The sequence below is a fragment of the Tachysurus vachellii genome, chromosome 17 (genome assembly GCF_030014155.1).
Source record: "Tachysurus vachellii isolate PV-2020 chromosome 17, HZAU_Pvac_v1, whole genome shotgun sequence".
NCBI lineage: Eukaryota > Metazoa > Chordata > Actinopteri > Siluriformes > Bagridae > Tachysurus > Tachysurus vachellii.
The window spans coordinates 10859803-10887098 of NC_083476.1; the positions used below are offsets into that span (position 1 = coordinate 10859803).

The window sequence follows — 27296 nt, forward strand, 5'->3', positions numbered from 1 at the left end:
ATGATAAAATTACCAATCCTGCATTATTACTGTACATTTTACAAAGTGTTGTTCAGTTCTGGCTTCTGACTAGTCAAGAGATGTTGATTCATTTTCTAGAACAGCAGCTCTGACTGTAGTGCAGCTATAAAATATGCTAATGTGCTCAATCTGATCATTTTATTTGTCACACCTCAGAGCCTCTCATTAACAATTCTATGAAATATGAAAGTCAAAACATTTTGGTGGAATGTGGAATAAATAAATGGAATAATAAATAAATGACAACATATTACCTGATATTGTCTGTATGTCTCTAACATTTAAGTGGAGCATACAGGTTAAAATATAGTGTTTATTAGAGAAAGCCAGTAATTTGCAGATCAGAAAAAAATAAAAGTAAACATGACCTCTTTAAAGAAACAGTTCTGCCAAAAATAACTCCTAGTTTTTGGTTTCATCAAATCAACAATCAAGTTTACTCCTCTAAGAAGTTTTGCTTCTGCAGTTTGTATTGGAGCCTTAAGAATAATGTTAACAAATATTGGAACTGTATAGCTACCAATTTAACTTTGTGCTTCAAAACTACTGCTTCTCTGAATGATTTTTTTTTTTTTACGTAAAATTTTGATTAAGAAATTCAAATGTACAAAATGGTATAACTGACCCAAACAATATCTTCTGAAGCAAGGGTTACTGGAATGCTAAACACCAGGCTCCAAGCCTCCCTTATTAGTAATTCATGCTGTCAAATGAATCAGCTTAATAAAATTATGAAAAAAAAAATGCCTTAGTTGATTGTTCACTCTCGGGAGAATATTGTTTAAACCTTCCTGACAGCTTTGCAAATGTGTGCTAATGTTTGAAGGCCAACATGGAAAGGTTTTCTATGTAAATCAGTGGATCTCAATTAATCGAACACAAATCCCATCATGTGTTGCCACCTTACTAGGACATTATTTGAGTAAAGGATTATAGATATAGGCAAAGAACAACACATTAAAATGCTTGTATAAAAATGTCATAAAACGTGTACAAATTGGTTAAAACAGAATGACACTACATAAAAATACTATAATTTTTATAGTACAAGTACAACCAGTCACATGGACCCTACGAGTCCTTCAAGTCAAGCGATAAACATTTGGAATAAAAATTGCATCTCTATTTGAACAGTGAGTTAAAAGAAATGATTGTCCATCCTGATGAATGTCACCACCAGCTTGTGCAATAAAACACTGGAGGATAAATCCACCAAGTCGCTAGCGTCCTGTGTCAAGATCTCTCATGTACTCCTGCAGGGCTTGAAGCCGAGCGTCGATCTCAGACAGGTCTGCTCCTGTATCCACAGAACTCTCTAATAAAAAGAAAAACCTCTGTTTTAATTATTTATACAATGCAGGTTTAAATACTGGACATATCCTAAAATTACAATGATATCAGAAATGTGAATCTGTCATGAATGTGAAAGGACCAGGGGTTACAGCAGGTTCTCATTGAATTCATTTCCTGGTCAAATGATCAGCCACCCACACACGTGAAAAGTTGCACGTTTGTAAAGATCTTTAATCTGAATGAATTCCAGAGATTCACAATCAGATCCCTCCACACCCATGTGTCCTGATTGCTCATGATTGGTGTTAATACCTAGTCTTTGTGTGTGAGGGGGTGGGGGTTGAAGAGGAGGAAGAACCTCAGAAAGCCACATCTCAAGTATCTTTACTTAACTGAATTATGTTTATATATGCTGAAATAAAGTTATGCATATCAGGAAATGTATCTAGACATTACTACCTTACTGAATTGAAAATTCTTAGCTAAAGAGCTTGATTCATTTGCACTTTAGATCCATAATTAAAATGACATCTGGCCATTAATTGTATATCCTGAAATGAAGATTCTGATTTCCGATCACCTTTATGATAATATTTCAATTCATGATTTAATAATAATAATAATAATAACAACAAAAACATTCCTGATTTCCATACCTCTGCCTCTTTGTGTTGGAGTGCTACACAGTGGCTTTTTGTTCAAGTGTCTTCCTCTTATCTACAAACAAGAAACATTTCATGGTTGCGTTGGCAGCACAAACTGAACTGCTGTTTACTGTGAAATCAATTCAAACGAGTTCAAATTAAAACTCACCGTAGCTGGACCATTATATGGCAGTTTTCTTCCTCTGTTTAAGAGAAAGATTAGTGAAAAACCTCAAAGGCTACAGACTTTACTCATTGGTGAAACCTGAATGTGTATTGATTTTACTGACCTGCTTTTCAGAGGCTTAGCAAGATCCTCAAACTCAGCCATTGAGCTTTCAGAAGAATGAAGACTCCTCCTGCTCTCCACAGATGTGCTCCTGCCCCGACCAGCACTTCCACGTCTGACCAACTGAGGGACGTGCTCTCTGGACCGTGAGCGACCCCGTTCATTCACACCTGGTGATGTCAACATGTCCTTTCTGACCTTCCTTTGGCTAACAAAACAAAAATCCACTTTTACAAGGAATATAAATCCAGTACAGTTAATAAAAAAAATCATCTTAATCTACTTGGTGGTTAGGAAAACAAAAAACAGCAATAGAAAGCCTTTAAAACCAAATAAGTAACCACAAGGATGACTAACAGATGGAAAACAGCCTCACTTCTTGAGTTCTGTCTCTTTTTGGCGTCGTTGTCGGTCTTGAACATAAGCAGTTGGGTCAAATCGTGGCCCTCGAGACCCTGAAAAAAATGTAATAAAGTCAAATCTTGGTCACTGATGAATATATTTTTGTTTTATTGCTAACCATAAATATACACGATTCTGTGTTTCACAGGTGTGGACTAATCAAACTGCAGACAAACAGGTTCCGCTACCAGGACCGAGCTGACTAAGGAAGGATCTGATGGTCAATGCAGAATCTTTTTTTTTTTTTTAGAATCACGAGCACACAAGTTTGTGGAAACAGACAAAACCAAACAAAATAAAATACAGCCATCATATAACTCTCCTGAGTACTACACACTGTCACCACACAGTTAGACAAGAGAACACAACGGTGCTGCACAGACTCAAATATATTTTATGGGATGTGAGATGAGAACAGCACAAAGCTCACCACCAGAACATGAACAATTACTTGCTGTTGAGGTCACAAGCATGAAGTACTACAATTCTAAGGGTTGTTAGTTGAGGACAAATGAAAGATGTCTGTTGAGTGTTATGCACATAAACTAATCACTGCTTCACTATAATTTATTCTATTGTGTTAGCTACCGATATTTAGTCTGGTCAGTAAGATTAGGGGGTAAAATAAAACATGGGACTAAAGCTTATTGGAATTTGTCAGGCCATGCCTGTTGTGTTGACAATAAAACGCTCTGCAGAAATGATGGAAAAAAGGGTCTAATAATTATGATGTGAAGTGTATTAAATAGACTGTGCTGGAGATGTGCAGGGGCACACAGACAGAGTAAAATAAATCTTTGTCAGTTCAGAATGTAAGTAGAAGTGTTTACTGATGTACTACAATAAATGAAATCACATGCCTGTTGGAGATGGGGAAGGTCGTGAGAAGTGGTTGCGTGTCCCTGAAGAACCTGACCTTCTCCCCCTCTCTTCTGACCTCCTGCTCCGATCCTCTACTCTCTCTCTGGACCCCGAGCGTGCCCTCAGCCCTGCTCGGGGTAAACTGCGCTCCCTTGAGGCCGACCGTGGAAAATCCGTATCACCCCTGGACATGCTCCGGCCTGACAGAACCGGTGTAATCCGGCTAAAAACATGAGATAGGAAAAGCTCAAATATTGACACAGAATCAGGCAGAGGGTTACAGAAAAGCAGACACTTACAGAGCACTTACCCTCGGCGTAACACCGCTAACTCAGTGGTCAGACTCTTCACACGTATTCGTAGAGCTCGCTCTGAGGCCCTCAGTTCCTCCAACTAGGAAGGTGATAGAATTACTATAAATACTACTGAAATGAATTGCTGCAGTACTATCAGTTATTTTAACATATGCTCAAGCTACACAGTAAAAACTCATATATACCAGTCAGTTATCCTGTCAGGATAATGATGGAATTGTACTGTTCTCTTTTAACTCTTCTTTTAAATTTCAAGATTCATTCAGATTAAGAATTTTGTATCTAAGACTGTCTTACTGACTCATTTTAATATACAGCAGCAGCAGTAACAGCATACAGAGCACAAGGCTGTGGGAAGTGCGTGTGGGAACCTCAAGGTCCATATCCTTGTTTCATTTGGCCAGTGTAAACATGAAAAAACACAACTGTGCAACATTTCACACAAACCAGAATTTACAGCAGATCTGTTGTGCATCCATTCGAGTGAAGTTACCACAAACCACTGTGTACCAAGTACATGCATGTCTATTGTGTAGTTGGCTTGACTGTGCTCTAAAATACAGGTTAAAATCAACACCTATGTGCTTGATGTTATAAACTGGTGTCCAAAAATGATTCACAACAAATCTTGATTGGTTTACTGTTCTGTACAAGTAAATTGGTGACTGTGACGCACTCATGCATTTCAGTTGGATGTTAGAGAGCAGTAGGAGCAGTGATGAGATGAATGTGTTAGAGAATCATTTAAGACACAAATCTACAGTCAAATATTTTCATATTAATAACACCACAAAGATGTACATTTATGTAGTGACACTGAAAGAGATGAAAAAGTATACCGTTTAAATGCTTATTTACATTTCTGACCATACAGTGTATTAATAGTGTATTGCTTCAGTTTGTTGTCCTTACAATGTTTTAAAATGTAATATTTCATGCATCAGTGAATCTGGATATGTCTCGTATGTGGCTTGAATATCTCATCTTTTATTGAACAAACCTGTACCTCCAGACATACTCATATAGAATAACAATGCCTGTCACTTACAAGTGTGGACACTAGGTTACATGGATTCACCTGCTCCATTAGTTGACGCTGTTCTTGACCCCTCTTGCTTGCTGAGCGTTGGCTTTTTGCTCTCTCTTTTAAAAGCTGCTCCTCTAGACTGTGCACGGCTTCTCTGAGCCCCCGATTCCCTGAAGTGGAGGCAGTCCCAACTGACCGCAGTCGCTCCAGAGCCTCGGCCAGCGCATCCTTCTCCTCCCTAACCACAACCAGCCTGATGTAGTGTAGTAAATTTCAGCACATAAAGTAAAAAAAAAAAGTCATTAATAGAGCTGAAATGTTTGTCTCTCTTTATATAGATCACTTTCTAGATTGCTGAAATACAAAAACAGAACTGACTCTGCACGCAGACGGCGAGTCTCTTGGTCTAACACTGCATGGTCTCCTCGCATCCTCATTGCATTTAGTCCAGCCCTTAGAGCCCTGATCTCTCTCAGGAGGGTTGCAGGATCAGGTTTTCCAACATATGGTAGTGGCAATGGGTAGTGGATCCTAGTGAAAGTGCATGAATGGCATTTAAAAGTTATCAGCCAAAACAAATTAGGAGTCTATCTTGTCTCTTCAGATGTACATAAAGCTATGACAAGAAAAATAAATAGAATTCTGTCACTCCCAGTAATAAAGTGCTAATAAAGTACACTCTACTCTTCACTAATAATCTGCCTTGAAGCACATCCAGTGATTAAATGTCAGCCAGATGTTTTGTTGTTATGATTTACAACACTGTGTCTTAATCTATAAACATGAACTAACATTACAGAACATTACAGAGGCAGCCTTCTGGAACTTTCTTCCTAATTTGGCATCATTCCACATCATAGGCCTTGTCTCTCAAAGCCAAGGTGAAATTACAGCAGAAAGATTGAAGACCAAGACTACAGAGCTTAACAATATTGTTTAAAGTGTGAATATCCCACAGTGTATACTATGGATATTACATGTTTTTATTAAAAAGATTCTGCTTGAGGAAAACCTATTTGTTAGCTACATTAGACTCATAGCTCCTGCCCAAAACTAAAAAAAAAAGAAGCTTCACACACAAATATATCTTGGCTTAAAAATCATTTGGGTTGAGTAGAAAACTGTGTAAACATGATTCACTGAACAGTTCAGTGAACTGCTAATTTAAACAGTACTAACCTATCGAACTCCACAGTGTAGATGAGGATGAGGTAGCGTTTAGCACTGAGAGCTGGGGACTGCTGCTGAGCACGAGGTCTCCCCACCACACCCGCCTTCCTGTTCCGCAAAAGCTCCAGGTCCGTGTAGGTCAGCAGATCGAGCGTTACTGACTCACTAGTCTGTGGGTTTTAAATCATGACATAAATAAACTACAGGTCATGCCGTTACAAAAAACATCATCAGTTATAGTTTGGTGTAATTAAGTGAGGTTACTATTACCTCCCATGGTCATTAGTTTCTTTATTAAAAGAATAAAGCATTTCATTCATCTTGCAATTTCTTTTAGTAATTACATAATAGCACATACTTTTTGTGCTATTGTAGATAAAATAATTTCCTTGCCTGTCATGTTTCAGATAAAGTTCTATGACATGGAGACTAAATAAACAACTCCTTATCAGTCTTTAAACAAGCGTTTGGGAAAAAAAAACGTATTGAAATCATTCTCATGGCTGAATCTGGAAGCTGTCCCAAGGGTGTGATGAACCTTAACAGAAAAACATGGCAAGCACATCAAACTAAGGTGTGAGAGGTATCTGCATGAGAGTTTGCAAAAAAATGGCAGGATTTTGTAGAAGGTGTACTGTAAATAGTTACATTTTGCTAAAAAGAATTTAATTTCCACGTGTATGGAGACTTTTGGGGCACCAAAATGTATTAAAATGAGCACATTAATATAAACCCTTGATTTCCTTTACAGCTATAAAATGTCTGAGATGCTGAGATGGCAAAGAACATTTATCACCAACTTCTGAGCAATCAGAATCCAAACTTCAAAAGAGCAGATGCATAAAAATGGTATTCAATAAATAAACAAACAAAACAACAAATAAATAATTAGAAGAGAACATGTAGTATCCATGGAAGTTACCTTACTGACTGCAGACTCGAGCATGCTACAGAATATAGGGAACTGCTTAAAGTTTCCAGTTTTGCGAGTGAGATCTTCAATGTCTGAAAGGCAGCAAAAAGAAAGTCAGAAAAGTCAAGGCACAACATTATTCATTTCAAATTGTATTTAGAGAAATGAGCACTTACATGCTGGGTCAAATTCCCCACTCCACTGGTCTGCTGTCAGAACATCTGAAATCTCGACTGTTAGTAAGCGATCTTGCAGTTCCACTTTAACAGCAAATTCAACTCCACGAATTTTTAGTTCCTCTTGTATGACCGTACCAACTTCCATGACAAATTTGAGGTAATTTTTGCAACCTGGTAAATGTTGAAGGATAATAATACATACTTTAATAATACAACAGCTACAAACCCACCTTCCTGGACCACATCGTGCAGTCTTATCACTTTTCCACAAGAATGTCGAGTTGATAGAAAACTAAACTAGAGATGCACAACATTCAATAAAAAAAATCTTAAATTACTGGAGTTTCATGAACACCAGACTATAAACAGTATAAACAGTATAAACAAGGTACAAATAAATCTGATTTAACACCAGAAGACCCAGTGTATGAGATAAGATGGGGAAAAAATATTGTTCTCATTTAAAGAGTTTGTCAGTAATTTACACTTATACAGTGACCTGTACTGCAGCTTAACCTGATAAAATGCTTTCATTTAATTCCGTGTAGATTGAAAGGTAAGTAAAATAATTAATAGTCTACATAGTGGCACAGTGTTAAATGACAGAGTTAATTCTTTTAATAATTCAAGCACCAGAATGAAGTAGATTACAATTCTATAACTTTATCCTCTTTACTTCAGCAGTATTTACAAGCCAACAGCTTTATTTCTAGTCTACAAGTTCATGATGTGTATTGTACTAAAACTAGCCAAGCACAAATCTAAACAAGACAGCTGTCTTTTTAATAAATAACATCAATAATGCACGGTATTTATTATTATTATTTTTTACCCTTTTCCAGACTACAAAGACGTATCTAATGTACCGTATGTCAGTAAAGTATGGTGTATCTGACAAGCTATAGCTTACACTTTAGTGTTGACTTGTTAGCCAGCTAAGCTAACAGGCTACATACCCGCTGTGGATGATGTGTGTCCAAGAGTTGAGGAAACGTGATTTAAATACTACATTTATCACTTTTTTAATTTACAGATAAAAAACGAATACAATTAAAAATCGAAACAAAGATCATACTTATGTATGTAAACAAGCCGTTTTTAAGCTAACAAACCTTCTTCTGTGGTGTCAGTTAGAACAATTGAAAACAGCGGCATAACAACCGGGAATTTAAAAGTCCCGCCCCTGAAAGCGCTCATTGGTCATCCACTTGAAACAAAGGCCTATGGTTGGGTTTTAACCTTGTCAATCACAAGCCTCTCACTAAAGCCCACTACTGCATACTACCCTAATAAAAAGTGTTCTCTAATAAGTGACTCGATGTCAATTCTAACACACTATTTAGTATGTTAGTATAACCGGCTGTGCCTTTGAAACCTCTCCATATCTAACATTAGTCAAATTGATAATTTAAGCTAAGATCAACCATATCAATTAATTAATTAAGGAAAAAATCACTTTGGGGTGTTTTAATGTGCATATAACAACACATAACAATGCATATACAATAAAGGATTTTTTAAACTTACAAAAAACAAAAAGAGCATTATAGCAGCCTATACAGTCGTTTACCTCTTTTATTTTGCTTAGTCTTAAAACGAATACGGCTTGTCGTGTTACAGTAAAACCGGAACGCCATCACCTGTCCTGCAGATTTTACACCTGTCCACCTTTATTTACAGCTTTACAAAATGCCCTCTCTAGAGACTCCTTTCATAAAACACTTGTCTGTACAGAAATGTCACAATATCACTTATCGACCTTCTTTGATATACAACACATTTACTTTATTATTAAACATGTGATTTGCAGCTGCTCTACAGTCAGCTCTGATGTTATTGAAAGTTAATAAACAGCTTCTGTCCAATCATAGAATTCAACAATAACATGCTACACATTTAATTAACTCATGTAACTAAAAATCACAGTACATAAAGAGCCCTAGATCAGAGCCCAACACACAGAAATCATACATCAGGGATATGATGTGCTTATTCTGAACATTATAAACATCTGCCAAGATCCTTGCTGCAAGATATACAATGAGATCATAAAAAAAAATATATGTACATAAATACAGTGTTCATATAAAAAATACTGAGGCCATCTTTTTAATGCTCCAAAAATAATAAAAAAAAAAGCTTACTGGCATAAGAAAATGCATGAGAAAATGCACTAACCTACTTTGTAGTGAGTGAGCAAATCTTTTATAAGTCTGATCTAACAGTTTAATTCCAGCTCAGACATCTGATGAGTTCGTTCTTATAATGTGTTTCAATTGTGCTTAATGGTTATACACTAGTGAGCATCTAGAGGGGTTAATGCTGGAGGCTGCCATTCAGTGTTTGAGGCATGTAACATGACACAAAACTGGTATCAGCTGCAGGCATCAGAATGATGTTGTATGTTGGGTTTGGAATACCAGGACACGGAAGCTCCTTGTAAGAAAAGTCAACTTCAATGATAGGGAGAGTTTGTGGTTCGCTTTTAGGTGATTGATACCCTTCAGAACATGTGTGAGGACTGTTGAAAGCCTGGGCTTCTCTGTGATCTTTCTGTAGCTCTGTTGCAACAGGACCGATTTCCAGACTGTTTACTTTCAAGACTTCACTTTCTTCACATAACAGCTGATCATTCACTTGCCATTGATAAACACTCTACAAAATAAAAGACCCAAATGAGCTATGTGTTATTAATTTTCATAATTTAGTACAAAAAGAGAGAACAGTGGGAGTATATTTATATGTTTTGTGTGTTTTGGTTCTTGTGTACACGTTTAACATCATTTAAATCTTAACATCATGCAGATTTAATTCAGATATTCAAGAATGCAAGTAAAGGAATCTGATAAAATACCAAGGAATTACATTTTACCACAAAAGTATTCCATAAATCAAGCCACGTTTGAAGTTTGAAATGTGCTTCTACAATTTGCATCTGCATACTTTCTGTATTTTACTGGTATAATTATGATGTCAAAATGTACATAGGCTAATGTATCTAATATTTAAATTTTTAAGATTATAAAATATATTAAACAAAATTACTAAATAGTTTCAAGTCAATTTTAATCATTTCAAGCTTGAACATGTTTTGCTACATTAGCAAAATGAACCCCCAACAAAACCAGATGATTTAAAGCCTGAAATCGGTATGATTTGTTTTTCTTTTTTTTTGATTGCAGCTTTAAGCCCATAATTATCACAAACTCTTTTGTTAAAATTTTAATGAATTCCCTCGCTTTACAAGTGCACTTCTTTGACCATATCATCACAGTCAAAAAAAAATTACTTTTTTTTTTTTTTTTTTTTATAAATCACACTCTCTGGTGTCACCCAAATGAGGATGTCTTCCCTTTTCCTTCTGGATCCTTTCAAGGTTTCTTCCTCATATGGTCTCATGGGGTTCATATCACCTCATATCACCTTTACCTCTGGTTTGCTCATAAAGTATAAATTAATAAAGGAAAAGTTTATATCCCAAATATTTATATATTTATAAATATTTGACAATGTTCATTGTTAAAACTGTTGTACAAATAAAATTGAGTTGAATTGTGCAGTTTGAATATTCAGACATTCACTTTAACACCATTTGTACATATACAGCAGAATTAACCTGTATTAACTTATGTCCAAAACAGATTACATATAGATATGTTTGATTTGGCTTTGAAATTAAACTAAGACTCTTCTTAGCTCTGTGACATTATTATGTTTTAACTTAGTGACACTGTGTCAGCATCCACATCAGCAAGTCTGTCTGAGACACTGAAAAACTCAAAAGTGCTGTCTTGCTTTTAACAGTGGAGACCGGAATGTAAAATATAAAAAATCTGAATAAAAAATTGTATTTATCCAAAATGAGTAAGGGAACGATGGCACCAAAAACTTCCTGAGATGATATGAGTTAAAAACATTCAGAGAAACCAGGCTCAAAGGGGAAGCCATCCTCATCTGAGTGACACCAGAGAGTGTGATTATAAAATAATGTCCTTTTCTACAACTGCACATAGTCAAGTGGGGATGTGTAACCATAATTTTAACTCAATTTCAATTCAATTTATTTGTATACAATAAATGTAACAATTTCACATTGTCTCAAAGCAGCTTTACAGAAGTATGGAAACAGAAGAGACAGAAAAAGAAAGAAATATAGAAGAAGAAGAAGAAGAAGAAGAAGAAGAAGAAATAAGAATAAAAATAAATAAGTGAATATATACAATTAAAGTTTAAAATTAATTTTAAAAAGATTAACTTAAAATTTAAAATACTATATATCTATCCCTATCCCTAAGGAGCAAGCCAGAGGCAACGGCGGCAAGGAAAAACTCTTAGGATATGAGGAAGAAACCTTGAGAGGAACCAGGCTCAGAAGGGAACCTATCCTCATTTGGGTGACACTCTACAGTAGATATTGTAAATGTAAATAATGTCCTTTCTACAACAGTTTATATTTGAATTTGTTTAGAATTGAAATTGAATTGAAATTGAATTGAAAATAATTTCAAGAAATTATGTCAAGATTATGAGCAATATATAAGTCTGAGCACCAATTTGGTATTTGGGATCAATAGAATTGTGTGACTGTGACAGTTTTCTTCACATTTTTGGTATTAAGCACGACACACTCTGCAAGCTGGGAGTGATAGACGAGCAATGAGGACTCACTTTTTTAAGAAATTCTGCTGAAATCCTTGGTTGGGGAACCTCAGGCCACAGTGTTGATTTCAAACTGATGGATTAATTCAAGAACAGTGAGGGGGAAAAAATTACTTTAGCACTGAACAGTCTAAGAGGGTATATCATTAAATGTATTGTGTAAAAAAAAAAGGTGTCATACCATTCCCTATTACGACAGGCAAAGACTGCAACGATGCAAAGGATAAAAATCAATAAAGCCAGACCAACAGCCACGTATATGTCAGCTGCAGAAAAAAGAAAGGTTATATTTCCAGACAGCTCTCAGCATGCACATTACTATCATGTATACAGTTAATGGGGTGATTAATATGGATGAATTGCAGTCAAACTCCAGGAAGATCCAGTTAAATGACATTACACTACATGAAAACACACCTCTTATCTTCTCTAGACATAAATCCATTCGCACCCTTGAAACTACAGCCTTTGAATGTTAATAAGTTAATAATAATATTAATGATTATAAGTGCCTACTCCCAAAAGTGAAAAAGGAGAAAATTGCATTTCAAGATTCAGCGTCAATTCTACTGCAACACACTAACACACTAATTGTCTAAAAGTTTCTCATTGATTTAATTTTCATTTGATGTAATGATTCATAAATAAATATAAACAATCTAGAGTCTTCATGGTCTTATTTATTATGAGTTCTATTTTATACCTAATTTATTCCTTGTCTTGGTTTACCGTCAACCGTTAACGATAAAGTTTAAAATGTTTTTAAAAAACATGAATTGTACCACCTATTCTATTCTCTGACTATAAGGTGCTTCTACAAAAATGACAGTGCTGCATCATCAGTGCTGTTTTTTTATGAGTTTGAAGCTGTTTCCAGGTATACGTCTGGTTATCATATTTAAAATTGTGTCAGGTGCACAATTAACAAGGACAAAAACTGTTTTATTGTAAGATTTTGTCTTGATTTTTCTCAACAATAAAATTATTTTGGATAAAGGGGAAAAAACAAAAACACTACGGGACATTACACCCATATACAGCCAATAATTAATTAATCCATTCATTCATTTTCTACCGCTTATCCGAACTACCTCGGGTCACGGGGAGCCTGTGCCTATCTCAGGCGTCATCGGGCATCAAGGCAGGATACACCCTGGACAGAGTGCCAACCCAACGCAGGGCACACACACACTCTCATTCACTCACGCAATCACACACTACGGACAATTTTCCAGAGATGCCAATCAACCTACCATGCATGTCTTTGGACCGGGGGAGGAAACCGGAGTACCCGGAGGAAACCCCCGAGGCACGAGGAGAACATGCAAACTCCACACACACAAGGCGGAGGCGGGAATCAAACCCCCAACCCTGGAGGTGTTGTTACACACACTATTACATAACTATTACACACACTAACCTAGAGGATTCATTTTCACAGAGATATCATTTCCAGGGCCGTCTCCTGCAGATGTGAAGGCCTTCACTGTGAATTTGTAGGTTTCCACAGGAAGACTGAACATGTACTTTTGAATACTGGGGTCTTGAATTAACAGAATTAAAATTTTACAAGTTAGTTTTGTATTGTTCAACAGTGCAAAAAACAATGCAAATATTAATTAATTCTCTCCAAACTATATTTTGTTTAGAGATGTGAGAGGTAAGATCACTTACCAGATATAACAACATTCCCTTCATCTCCACCATCAGAAATGTAGGACAAATTATAACCTTTTATAAAGCCCCTCTGCATCTGTTCACTCACATTTCCCCAGGACAGGTAAATTTTTAAGCCCCCCAGCCATCCTTTTAGATCCTGAACTCTTCCTGTTGGAGCTGGAAAGGCAGATAATGACAAATTGAAATGACAAATGTACAGGATAGAAGCAACATGTTTGATGTCACTGTATTTGCTCATAATATACAGTATAATTTGCAAACAAATAATAAACAAGAATAAACAAGGAAAACACCACACCCCTCACTGACACTGTCCCAGAGGCCACACCTTTTTCACTGACACTGTCACAGAAGCCACACCTCCTTTACTGACAGTCACAGAGGCCACACCTCTTTCATTGACTGTCACAGAAGCCACAAATCCTTCACTGACACCATCGCAGAAGCCACACCTCCTTCACTGACAGTCACAGAAGCCACACCTCCTTCACTGACAGTCACAGAAGCCACACCTCCTTCACTGACAGTCACAGAAGCCACACCTCCTTCACTGACAGTCACAGAGGCCACACCTCCTTCACTGACAGTCACAGAGGCCACAGCTCCTTCACTGACAGTCACAGAAGCCACAGCTCCTTCACTGACAGTCACAGAGGCCACAGCTCCTTCACTGACAGTCACAGAGGCCACAGCTCCTTCACTGACAGTCACAGAGGCCACAGCTCCTTCACTGACAGTCACAGAGGCCACAGCTCCTTCACTGACAGTCACAGAGGCCACAGCTCCTTCACTGACAGTCACAGAGGCCACAGCTCCTTCACTGACAGTCACAGAGGCCACAGCTCCTTCACTGACAGTCAAAGAGGCCACACCTCTTTTACTGACACTGACACAGAAGCCACACCTCCTTCACTGACAGTCACAGAGGCCACACCTCCTTCACTTACACTGTCACAGAGGCTACAGCTCCTTCACCTACTGTCACAGAGGCTTCATTTTCTCAGCCATTGAATGTTAAAAGAAAGGAATACTGAGTACTTACGCAGCTCTACCACATAGCCTTCTCTCCTCTGCAGCAAGGACCAGGACAGTGGTCCTGAAGTGCAGCCATAAACCGAAAGCGTGTATTTCACTCCCTCTTTTATGTCTGTGTCCATAACAAAGCATAAACGGGGTGAAAATGATGATAATTATACAGAAAAATATAACTTCACCATCTTTTTACTATGGTAATATTATCCATTGCTTACAATTCTGCAGATTAATCAGGTAATGTGTCTAGTTAATGCAAGTGAAAAATATATTTAATTAAGTTTCTGTAAGCCAGTGTAAACTCCTATAATGAGTTGTTTGTTGGACAAGTACAATAATGTATGCTATACCACGTGCTGTTGAGCTCTAAATAGTGAGAAAATGTTGATTGTTTTCTATCACAGCAGTTCTGACAATAGTTCTGGCTGTAGAAACAATGTCATCCTTCTTATTCACTATTTTCTTATAACATGATACTTTGATCTAGTTCCACCCAGTGCCACCCAGTTCTAGCTCCACTAGAAGTGTCCCATAACCTTCCCTGTATTTAAGGTTATGATTATAACATTTCACACTGTACAAAATCTCAGTAAAATCTTTAATAAGTCTTTAATAACGACAGGTTACATTTAAAGGTATATAACAGACTCACATAAACTTAGCTTAATGTAATACAGATCTGCTGTTATTTCTATGTATGTCCTCATATTGGTGGATTTTTTTTTGGTTATACAGTATACACACTAATTTTCTAGTTACTGACCTGAGTCAATCACTGCACTGAAGCGATCAGAGGGAATTTTTTTCCAATTTACTGTACACTGATGTGGTTCATAAGTTGGATACCAGTCCAGCACATAGCCACAATTGGACCTAAGGCTAGGTTCCCAGGACATATAAAAGGTTCTGTTAATTCCTTTAATAACACTTGTATTAACACCATCACCTGTGAAAAGAATGAGGAACATAAAGTCACATCCTTGTTGAGTTATTATTCGGCTCATTTATAATACAACCCACATCTCTCTTAACCTGGAGACAGGCTGGGGATGGTGATGATGGAGGGATGAGAGACACCGGCAGCGTTTTTAGCAGATATAGAAATGACCGGTTGGGTTTTTGCACTGCCTGCTCTCAGCTTGTGACAGAGATCGGCTGGTGATTTGGTGACGCGCTCTGTACTCGTGTCTGTTGAGGATTTTATATCCAGCTCATAGCCTGTAATCTCACCATTCCTCTGAGATGCTCTCTATGGAACAGTTAGACAACAAAAATATACAATTTTAATTTACAATCAGTGTATCTAGCTTTGTTATAATGACAAATTAAAATACACTTACTTTCCACACAACATAAGCGTGTTCACCAGAAACCTGCATCCACACATCTACAGCTTCTGGAACTTTAAGAAAAGCAGTCCATGAGACACACACATAAACACACACACACACACACACACACACACACACACACACACACACACACACACACACACACACAATAATAATAATAATAATAATAATAATAATAATAATAATTACAACACTATAATATGTAACGTGTCTTTTTTTCACTGCTTGTTGAAATAAACTTTTGATTCTGAAAAAAATTCTGATTTCTGCATGAATGGTCACATGATATATAGGCTATGGAGTTATTTTTATATAATGCATTAAATAGGGGATGTGCAAAGGTAGCCCCCCTCTGGAGTATTAACCACTGAGATGACTTACTGCCTGTCGGGTATTTAAGCCGGCTCCACTGATACCACTATGCAAAGTATTGTTAGTTCTGGCTACATTACCAAGCCTTCCAGAACCATTTGATTTTCTCATAGCTTGGATTTGTTTGCCTTGCTGCTTTGCTACTCTGTTTTTTTGGACTCTTTTCCTGTTTCACCCTTTCTAATTTTTGCCTGTTGTTTGGTTTGTTTGCTCTACCTTTTCTCAAATAAACTCTGCAAATGGATTTCACCGCCTATGCCTGGCAACAGTTATTATTATAAGAAGGATTTTTTTATTTTTATTTGAATCTGTGAATATGTTTATTGCTTACTGTCTTCACTGGTGATGAAGGTGATGAGGTTGCTCCAGTCACCCCATTTATAAAAATGCTCATGAGAACTGCATTGTATGCGAGTCTTATACTCAGTAAAGGGCTTCAGATCTGCCAAGACCAATGAAGTCAGTCCTGTTCCTTCAAAGGTTTCCTATGGAGAAAAGATACATTAGTGGAGCAATTAATTGAGAATAAAAATGAAACAATAATAAAGTGGTGTGATGAAGTGGTGACAAGACATCCAAGAATGTTTTATTCCTCTTGAAAAACTGGAATTTTCCAGCATTTACTTTTTATCTATGAACTTCCTATCAAACTTTTGCAATCAGTTTTTAGTTACATTTAATATAGTGGAACTTCTCCAAAATCCAAGTGAGGAACTCAATCAAAAATAAAAAGCACACAAAGTTCACCACCATAAATGTAGTCAATATACCAAGAAGTATTTGTGTCTGAAGTGTCTTTTAAAGCAGGTTTGCATCACCTCAAAGTGTGGTCTTTGAAGAAAAAGGGAAAAAAGGGGGAAAAAAATAGCTCCAACATTAAGCTGAATCACTTTCTTTGGTGTCACTCTATGCCAGCTTCAGAATCAAAAAGGAACTTTCAAACTGGAACTGTATGTTATGAGATATCCTAAGAATATGTGTAGTGTTCCTGAGTCAGGCAGTGACATAACTGTTTATTTTAATTTTGCTTTAACTATTCCTTTAATTAAAATAACACTTACATTAATGATGATCCCGTTGACCTCCACTTGGCAAGTCATAGGAAAGGAGCTATACTTCGGGAGTCCGGTCCATTCCCATTCAAGAGTTGCATTTCTTGCAGTAAACAGATTAACGGAGAGGAGCTTTGGTGCTTTAAGATGAACTACAAAGAAGTTGGAAGATGTTAGTTACTAATATATTAATAGAAAAAATCTGGAAAACATCTCAGCCTTTAAACTAAGATTTAACTGTTTAGAGAATCACTGTGCTGTACTTTACCCCTGTGTTTTGGATCAGCTGTGTCAAAGATTATCGTTGTGCCAAACATATTTCTGGCAATTAGGGTCCAATTCATCACCCCTGTGTCTATGGTGTTGTCAACAACACAACACCCAATTTTACACATCCTAATTGAGACACACAATAAAGCATTTATGAAAATTCCCTTGAAATTAAAACTAACTGTAGGCTAACCACACATTGTACAATCAACTGAAAAAAGGTTTCTAATAATTTCCAGTAAATAATAAGTAATCAGTTTTCCACTAAGTATTTATTGCGTGTGTAACAATACACTCTGGTCATATTATTATTATTGTTGTTGTTGGAAAAAGGCTGTACTATTTTTTTTTAATTATTATCTAAATATTTGTAACTAATTTGAATAAAAAGCTTTTTATCCTTGTGAAATAAATAATTGTTAAAAGTTCTATAATCAAAGGTTTAATATTGTAAACAATACTTTCAGCATATCAACCATTTTAAAAGAAAAAAAATCTCCTAAAAATGTTGATGTGTCTGAATAATCTTTGATGTCTTCCAATTAGTGTTCAGGACCAAGTCTAGTTTACGTCTAGTCTGGTAAATACCATAAATGTAGTTTGTACCATGAATCTAATTGTCTAGATAAATTTTTGTTAGATAGCTTTTCTGTTAGCTCTTGGATCTAGAGGGATCATACGAACAGAGTTTAGATCATCCAAAACATACTGAAGATACTGGTTCACACTAAGCTAAGATCCACTAATTAGAAAACCACTAATTACTGCTGGAATGTATAGTATACAGCTGTGTATGATTCATGACTCATAATCCCACTATCAGGTATGAGCCAGAAGAGGAGGAGTTCTCATCTGAGGTTTCCTCCTCATATCATCTCAGAGAGATGCTCTTAATCACTGTCATCTCTGGCATTCTCGTTAGGGATCTACAGTAAATCTATATTCAGATTTTTATAAATCTGAGTTGTTACAATGTTCTGTGCCAAAAGTAAATAAGATAAAATAATGAAAATGTTAGAAATAAAATGAAATTGAATTAATAAATTAAGCTTCCACTCAAATATCTAAATGTCCAAAAAAAAAAACTCAGCAGACTTTTCATCCATCTTAGAACTGCATTAAAGCACACCAACAAAATTATATTAGCAATAATATAATTTTCTTCCTAAAGAAAACATCAGCAACATTACAGTCACTGTTTTTATACTGCAGAAATGTTAGCTTCATACCTTCCATTCATGGAGTAATTTGTATTCAATTTTGAAATAGTCGCTTGTTCCGTCCAGCAACACTCCACAGAACTGAGATCTCGAGTCTCACATGTAATGTTGTGGTCCTTAGGTGGATCTGCAATAACAGCTCATGTCAGGACAAATATTTATTAAATAACTGATCTAATTAGTACAAGCTGTTACTAATATCTCACATTGCTGGTCTGCTCACAAGCTGTCACATAGCTCACAGAGCTTTAACATTATTTTATGACACATTATATTTTGGATTTTAACCACATTTTGGGTAAGTTTGGAAGAGAATGTTCTATAAAAATGAAGTTGTTTTCTTGCCCAATATTTGTAGTGCTCAAGCCTAACTGATTGGAGGTGTATTTGACTGATGACTGAATTGTTCCTCTATTTTAAAAACGTCTTTAGTGTGTTAGTATGTCAAAAAAAAAGAACTCCAAGCAAACAGAAATCTTAACCATTAATCCTGCTATAACATCAGATAATTTAACAGTCACCAACTTGGCTCTTTACTTAACAAAAGTTCATTTGGAGAGAATGGGGATGTAGGGAATTATACTTACAGCCAATGTAATAAGTTGAGCCTTGATTCTCGCATGTTATATCAAAGCCAGTTGGCGGAGATGGGTGAGCATGTCTTATATACTTAGTCACATATGTCCGGTTGGTGATTCGAATTGTGAACTTAGAGGAACTAAACTTTTCTTCATGTCCTGGTTTTAGGATACAGCAGAACCTGATACTCTCATTAACCAGTGCAGGATGGTTTTGAGGATATATGTTTACGTCCTTTATGTCAGGTGTGTCTTTTCCTGTAAGGTGAAGAAGAAAAAAATGACACTATTCCTTGACTTGAATAACACTTTATATACAGAGCAGTATTTACTTGTCATAATTATTCTGATACAGATTCAGATTGTGTCATGTCACAGTTTACACACTTACTAAGTAAAATTCAGAAAATACTGTATATATATGAATGTACAGTCGTATGCAAAAGTTTAGGAACCCCTGACAATTTCCATGATTTTCATTTATAAATATTTGGGTGTTTGGATCAGCAATTTCATTTTGATCCATCAAATAACTGAAGGACACAGTAATATTTCAGTAGTGAAATGAGGTTTATTAGATTAACAGAAAATGCACAATATGCATCAAAACAAAATTAGACAGGTGCATAAATTTGGGCACCCCAACAGAAAAATCACATCAATATTTAATAGAGCCTCCTTATGCAGAAATAACAGCCTCTAGACACTTCCTATAGCCTGTAATAAGTGTAAGGATTCTGGATGAATGTATTTTGGACCATTTCTCCTTACAAAACATCTCCAGTTCAGTTAGGTTTGATGGTTGCCGAGCATGGACAGCCCGCTTCAAATCACCCCACAGATGTTCAATGATATTCAGGTCTGGGGACTGGGATGGCCATTCCAGAACATTGTACTTGTTCCTCTGCATAAATGCCTACAGTAAGTAGATTTTGAGCAGTGTTTTGGGTCGTTGTCTTGTTGAAATATCCAGCCCCGGCATAACTTCAACTTTGTGACTGATTATTCTCAAGAATATGCTGATATTGAGGGGAATCCATGCGATTCCCAGTACCGGCACTGGCCACACAGCCCCGCAGCATGATGGAACCTCCACCAAATTTTACTGTGGGTAGCAAGTGTTTTTCTTGGAATGCTGTGTTCTTTTGTTTCATCACTCCACAGCACCTTATTCCAAAATGAAGCTGGCTTGTCCAAATGTGCGTTTGCATACATCAAGCGACTCCGTTAGTGGTGTGTGTGCAGAAAAGGCTTCTTTCGCATCACTCTCCTGTACAGCTTCACCTTGTGCAAAGTGCACTGAATTGTTGAACGATGACACCATCTGCAGCAAGTTGATGTTGTAGGTCTTTGGAGGTGGTCTGTGGGCTCTTTTTGACCGATCTCACCATCCTTCACCTTTGCCTCTCCAATATTTTACGTGTCCTGCCACTTCTGGCCTTAAAAAAGAACTGTGCCTGTGGTCTTCCATTTCCTCACTATGTTCCTCACAGTGGACAGTTTTTGTAGCCTTCCCCTAAACCATAACGTTGAACAATCTTTGTTTTCAGGTCATTTTAGAGTTGTTTTGAGGCCTCCATGATGCCACTCTACAGAGGAGAGTCAAAGAGAACAACAACTTGCATTTGGCCACCTTAAATACCTTTTCTCATGATTGGATGTACCGGTCTATGAAGGTCAAGGCTTAATGAGCCACCAAACCAATTGTGTGTTCCAATTAATCAGTGCTAAGTAGTTACAGGTATTCAAATCAACAAAATGGCAAGGGTGCCCAAATTTATGCACCTGTCTAATTTCCTTTTGATGCATATTGCACATTTTCTGTTAATCCAATAAACCTCATTTCACTACTAAAATATTACTGTGTCCTTCAGTTATTTGATAGATCAAAATAAAATTGCTGATCAAAACACCCAAATATTTATAAATGAAAATCATGGAAATTGTCAGGGGTTCCTAAACTTTTGCATACAACTGTGTATATGTATCTGTGGCTTATGTATAAAAGTTTTTCAAGAAATGTGTGCAAATCTTTACCAACATTTTTGCTGGGTTAACAGAAACATTTTAGACAAGGATGCAATAAACAACATTTTCTGCAGTCAGGGGTTGTTTTTGGTGAATCACACAATTCACCAAAAGATGTTTTCATGGAAGCATTATGTTTAAATTGATTATATAAAAGAAAAAGATTCACTTAATATAGCCAACTCTCAGCGTTCACATAAAAGTGCTGAAACAAAGAACTGACTCATTCATGAGCAACACATCACAACCACACACTGTTTATTTGGGTAAAAACAGAGTATTCCAAATGAATACGCACCAGGTAAAATTTTCATAGGTGTCCAGGCACTTGTTCGATCCTGTTCTCTGTAGCGTATCTGGACAGAATGTGACATACACTGCAGTGGGAATGGTGATGTCCAGCTCCATTTATAATGCCCCAACGGATTTGCTTTCAATTCTATTGTCTCCTAGCAGAGGCAGTAGAGGGAAAAAGCAAAGATTTACATCAAATAGCTCAAGGAATCAGCACACTTACATACTGAACATTATAATTAAAATAAGAATAAAATATCTGTATAATGCAAACATCCACTTACATTATGAACCGTTTTATTAGTTTGCTCAGTATAGAAAATATTTATGTCGTAAGTGACTCTGTCTGGTTTGATGCTGTTAGGGAAACCATCCTTCCACTCAACATTCATCTTCCAGACACCTATATCTTGCGAGTCTTCATCTGTGTAAACTTTCAGCTCCTCAGGGACAGTTAGTAGCTGTGCTGTTAACAGGACGTTACAATCAATAGCATGTTGGCACAAGAAACCTGCAGATATTTTACATTTACATTTACAGCAGCTCTATGTGGAAATAATAGATTTTATCTTTGTGCAGATCAGTAATGTGGGCTTTTCCTCCACCTGTGCGACTTCATGTCTGATGAACTTTTTTCCATCAAATCAAGGCCAGCTTACTTTTTTTATTATTGCTCAGATAGGTGTCTCTGCAGTTTTACCAGCAGATGATTCCTTTTGTAGAGGAAATGAAGATTGATTCCTGCTACAAACTGTGTTATATTATTTGATGGTATGTATATCTAATTTTTTTTTTTTAGTTACAATCAATCTTAATAGTAATGTTTTGAAAATGTCTCAAACATTTATTAGTCATAGATCACATTCCTGAATCTCTCTGCCTATAGAACCATGCTGTTAGAAGAAAACTGAACATTGAACATAAAAATGTTAACATTGAACATAAAAATGAACCTTAAATGTTAGTTATACCGGAAGTGGAAACATGTTTCCACTTCCGGTATAACTAACATTTAAGGCCATCCTCAACATTGCCATTATGCAAAGTATTGTTAGTTCCACTATCAAACATTGTTTTTATGTATTGTATTGTACATATTTGTATTCTGCTTTTGCTTTGTATGCCTTGCGGATTGTATTTACCTTTTAGACCATGCTCTCTGTTTTAAATTTGTTTGTCTGCCCTTTCTTTCAATAAATCTGCACATGGATTCGACAGGATGACCGCCTGCCTTCTTACAGAATACTTGTCCACAAATCCAGTGGATTTATTCCAAATACAGGTGATGGTTGCTCACCATAGTAAAGTCCTTGTAGCCTACCAAGGGCAAATTGCGGCGTTACAGGCCACCAATGTTCACCTCGTCCAGCTAACGCAGGCCGACCACCTGATCATCCATGTGACCCACAGACTCACTGTGTTTACAGCACTACCTATATGTCGAAGCTGAAAAATGTCAATTTAATCACTGCCCACCATAACCTGGTATATATTAAGCTCCAAGCATCTCAGTCCATGGCCCTGTTCTTCACCCGGTTCAATTTCACTGTCGTATACCAACCCAGTTCCAAGAACAGCAAGGAAGATGCTCTATCCAATTACTACAACCCTCTGCATCAACCACATGCAATAGAGCCCATCTTATGCCCATCATTTGCAGGTTAAATTTTTTTCTGTAGTGTGGACTTTATGAGTTGAGTTCACAGGGACAGTTCCACTGCAATCGAACTCAGACCACCCCCTACTGGTAATCTCAGCTTCAGTACCACTGTACACTTCCTGGTCCACTTTACCAATTTTTTATGCAAACTGTGATCTGTTTCAAACTAAACTGCCAGTGTGAAAGCTTCCTAAAACATAAATAATGTAATTCTGTCAGTTTTGCCAGTCTATAGTGCCAGTACCACCTGAAAATAGCATATAGATCACACACAAAAGCAGGCCTAAAGGATGGTTATTGGATTTTTTGCAGCTTATCATTTTTACGGCATTTAGCAGACACCCTTATCCAGAACGACTTACAACTGAGCAACTGAGGGTTAAGGGCCTTGCTCAGGGGCCCAGCAGGGGCCCAGCAGTGGCAGCCTGATGGACCTGGGGTTCGAACCCTTGACCTTCCGATCAGTAGCCCAACACCTCAACCACTGAGCTACCACATCCCGCATCCCACATTATCATTTAAGTTTATTTTACATGAACATTTATATATTTATTATCAAAATGTGTGCTTTTGTGCTGTGCTGTGGTGCAGACTCACCATCTTGTTTTCCTTGTATGATCAGCAACGAGAACACAGCACACAGAAACCACAAACACACACAAGCCATGAGGATGATTCACACAGGTCTGATAGTGCATGAGCAAGGAGATGCTGGAGAAACAATAAAGGGATTTTAGTGGCTAGGAAAACCCATAATGCCCTACTGTCCGGAAAGTCTGTGCTTCCTGTTGTATTTTTGGATTTTGGCCAACAAAAACTTTTCATATCCTATGCACTGTTTCACACAAACACATCATGCAAAACTTCTGTTTTACATATTACACAGTTCATGCTTTGAATGTGAGATAGATTAAATGATTTGACGTGGATCTTCCAAAAGACCCAAAGATAATCAGCTTAAAACAAGCGCTTCATCACACAACATTTCACATAGCAAAACATAGCAAAATATTCTTGTATTTAAAATGGCAACAGTGCATCATTTGTTGCATTATACACACACTTAAAACTAATGATAACTTTTTACTAGCAGAATATAAATTATACAATAACATTTGGTGGATTTAGCTAGTAAATGTATTTTTTTAAATAGTATTTTAGCTAGAACAGATAACACTTTTGTAGAGGTACAGTAGCTCATCGATCAGTTTGCTCACTCAGATAAACAGTATTATTATTGTCTTTGTTGCTGACATGATACCCTCACGACTTCAAATCTTTTATAATTTTAAAATGTATCTTTTACCGGTAAATATGAATATCATGTACCTTTTAAAATGATATAATGATTCTGAGTCAGTTTTTAGAGTTAAAAAAAAACATGTAAAACATAATTCTGAACACAGCCTCTTTTTAAATTTTATCAAAATTTAAATCAGAGAATGTTAATAATAAATATCAAACGGTTCAAATGGAGTGTGTTAACATAAAAGATTGTCATATTACATTTTGCTCTATCCCGAACTACTAATAAAAAGTTATTAAAGCTCTTAACAGTGCTGTTGATGGGGCAAAATGGATTTCTTTGAGTATGACCTAAAACCAAAATCAATAAAGCTATAGCCACAGAAGGGCCTTTTACAGTCTAACACAGCATCTCTCAATCATTCTCATTAAACTCTCAAATTATTTATTTCCTCACAGGCTCAAAATGTCTGTCTATTACACTTACAAAAAGCACTTCATACACTAAAAAAAAAGCCTACTATAGAGTACCTTGGCACTAATGTGGTGTATCTTTAGTGTGTGTATTACATTGTAATTAGAAAATTACAATACAGTTAAAGTACATAATTGGACTTTAAGAACCAAACCTGCACCTTTAATCTTTATGCCCATTGACATGAACTTTTCCAGGTAAAATGTAACACACAAACTTTGGTCGAGCCTAAAGACACTATAAACACACAATAATATATACTATATTATTATATATATATAACTATATAACTATAAATAAAACAATAACAACCCAGTGACTGAGCAGAAATATCGAGATGTTAATTATCGGGTTCAAAATATCGGCAAATCGAAACATCACGTTAAACATCTTGATTAGGATTAGATTACTTTAAAACAAACTGTAAAATTATTTAACACTAAGAAACTATTCATGCTGAGGGACAAAAAAATCGTCTCCAAGTCTAATGTGAAACTGCGTTGTTTTAAACATCCGACATACCGAAAAGTTCCTCTTCTTTAAGTCGTCCTAAGGTGAAATGTGGTTCTGACTTCATTAAAACAACAATACAGAAATAAATGAAAAGCAGAGGGGTGTGGACTCGTAGTGCGTTATAAAGGAAATAAGGTGATTCCAGAGAGAAAAGCAGAAATGGGAGTGTTTGAGACAGAGAGGAGGTTCATACTGGAAGAGGACGCCACTGTTCCTGGGAAAAGGAAACGGCGGCGTTGAATAACATCTCAGTGCAGGATTTCCATCTATAATACGACTTTCCAGAAGAAACAAGTGGGCATCGTCTCACAAATTTGACCTCTCATTATAATAAACTACTTCACTATTTTACCCATTTGCATATTTATTCGTTTATTGATGCATCCATTGAGAACTTTTTATTTGGTTTGTGTGTGTGTGTGTGTGTGTAAACACCCCAAAAACAAAGCAATGGCTATGAAACCGAAAGGTACCGACGCTGCTTCTAACTTACGGCTTAATCCTCGTTCAAAGATCGCGAGGGCGCGCGCTTGTGCGTGCGCGCTCTAGTTAAAACGCACATGAACGCGCGAAGAAAGACACGTATATCAGCTGGCAGGTGAGAATTACCACATAATACCTGCCGGTTAACACCGCCCCCTCTCAGTCAACGGCTGTCTCTAGCCACGCCCCCTTCAACCACAACAACAAGGTGACTATTCTGCTTGGTTTAGATTTAGGGGAATTTTCCTGTGGGTTCAGACTGAAGAGGTCACACCCCAGGGGAATAGTGTAATTCAGTACCCAGGGAGTCTAGACACATTAAATATATTCTGAGTGCAACAAAGAAATGGCACAAACCCTGAAAAAATAATACACTCCCTGTGTGTGTTTAAACAGAGCCTGTTTTATCAAACACATTTCACAACCACAGGCCACCTTATAAGGTCATTGTAAAAACAAACAAAAACACTTTACTTACCAATAAAGCTTGTGTTCATTTAACAGCGTTTATCTCAACATGTCAATTTTAAATCATCGTCCAGTTTATCGCCTACAAAAGTAATTAATTTTTAAGAAAAAACTTCTCCAACTTGTGATTTCATCACAGTGTGTTGTGTAAGTATGCACCCGCCCATAATCTCTTCCATGTAATTTGGTGATACAGCAAGAAGCTGAAATATACCTCACTAGATTGTCAGTTTTAACTTGTTACATTAGCACTAAACTTGGAACACACTAAATCTAAACAAAACTTTTCATCATAGTTAACACTATTTGTGTACTTATGTATATGTACATATACATTAAAAAAATAGCAGCCCGTTGTTTTTCAAGGCTCATTTCTAATTCATAAAACAAACAATGAACTGTACAAGGGAGACCACAATTATGGAAAAGAAAACATTACAAGTATGTACAATGTACGTTTCTGAGACATGTTTTTTTTAGCAAGAAAAAATATAAATAACACTTTTTTTGCATCCATTTCTGCATTTTCAATATTAAATAGTTCTTAATAAATTTAATACAGTGCTCTGCAAACTCATGAGCGCACTTCATAAGAACAAAAAATTAAAGTAGGGAAGGTTTTTAAAAAAACATGGCACAGATATACAGATAAAACAGTTCCAACTATTCGCTGTGAATGGTGATGAGAACACCTGTTTTGAAATGAAAACAAAAAAATGCAGTTACAGGGAAAAAAGAACAAACGAGTCACAGAAAGAGCAAAATATTCACTTGCATCTAGTACATTGTTTTTTAGTGCCAC

The 27296-nt window shown here is 36.6% G+C and overlaps 2 protein-coding genes across 4 annotated transcripts; both read right to left on the reverse strand.

The window, feature by feature from the left end:
- Positions 1–267: 267 nt before the first annotated feature.
- Positions 268–8491, reverse strand: ccdc61 (coiled-coil domain containing 61). 3 transcript variants are annotated; one of them, XM_060891537.1, is made up of 13 exons: positions 8226–8491; positions 7111–7284; positions 6944–7026; positions 6031–6191; positions 5230–5382; positions 4903–5104; positions 3821–3903; positions 3510–3733; positions 2624–2702; positions 2249–2455; positions 2128–2161; positions 1971–2031; positions 268–1336 (listed from the first exon to the last, which is right to left on the reverse strand). In XM_060891537.1, exons 1-13 carry the CDS (start codon positions 8308–8310, stop codon positions 1242–1244), a joined length of 1641 nt encoding a protein of 546 aa, XP_060747520.1. In that variant the 5' UTR covers positions 8311–8491; the 3' UTR covers positions 268–1241. The 3 variants fall into 3 exon arrangements, with proteins under 3 accessions (XP_060747520.1, XP_060747521.1, XP_060747522.1); XM_060891538.1 differs by having other exon boundaries at positions 8070–8491; XM_060891539.1 differs by having other exon boundaries at positions 8024–8491.
- A 74-nt stretch (positions 8492–8565) lies between these two features.
- lifrb (LIF receptor subunit alpha b) lies at positions 8566–25699 on the reverse strand. The gene is made up of 18 exons (XM_060891007.1): positions 25553–25699; positions 23908–24021; positions 21935–22116; positions 21655–21805; positions 19338–19586; positions 18760–18877; positions 17529–17656; positions 17270–17412; positions 16540–16693; positions 15825–15886; positions 15517–15733; positions 15248–15430; positions 14495–14599; positions 13447–13608; positions 13193–13315; positions 11954–12038; positions 11782–11845; positions 8566–9768 (listed from the first exon to the last, which is right to left on the reverse strand). Exons 2-18 carry the CDS (start codon positions 23975–23977, stop codon positions 9430–9432), a joined length of 2535 nt encoding a protein of 844 aa, XP_060746990.1. The 5' UTR covers positions 23978–24021; positions 25553–25699; the 3' UTR covers positions 8566–9429.
- Positions 25700–27296: the final 1597 nt, after the last annotated feature.

Excerpts from the sequence above, each read along its gene's own strand:
- lifrb (XM_060891007.1), bottom strand. The coding sequence starts at position 23,977 with ATGGCTTGTGTGTGTTTGTGGTTTCTGTGTGCTGTGTTCTCGTTGCTG. Across the intron at positions 16,694-17,269 it reads TCAACGGGATCATCATTAAT|GAAACCTTTGAAGGAACAGG; the intron begins GTAAGTGTTATT and ends TTTTCTCCATAG. Across the intron at positions 13,609-14,494 it reads AGGCTATGTGGTAGAGCTGC|CTCCAACAGGAAGAGTTCAG; the intron begins GTAAGTACTCAG and ends CTGCCTTTCCAG.
- ccdc61 (XM_060891537.1), bottom strand. The coding sequence starts at position 8,310 with ATGAGCGCTTTCAGGGGCGGGACTTTTAAATTCCCGGTTGTTATGCCG. Across the intron at positions 5,383-6,030 it reads TACACTGTGGAGTTCGATAG|GATCCACTACCCATTGCCAC; the intron begins GTTAGTACTGTT and ends CACTTTCACTAG. Across the intron at positions 2,456-2,623 it reads AAAGAGACAGAACTCAAGAA|CCAAAGGAAGGTCAGAAAGG; the intron begins GTGAGGCTGTTT and ends TTGTTTTGTTAG.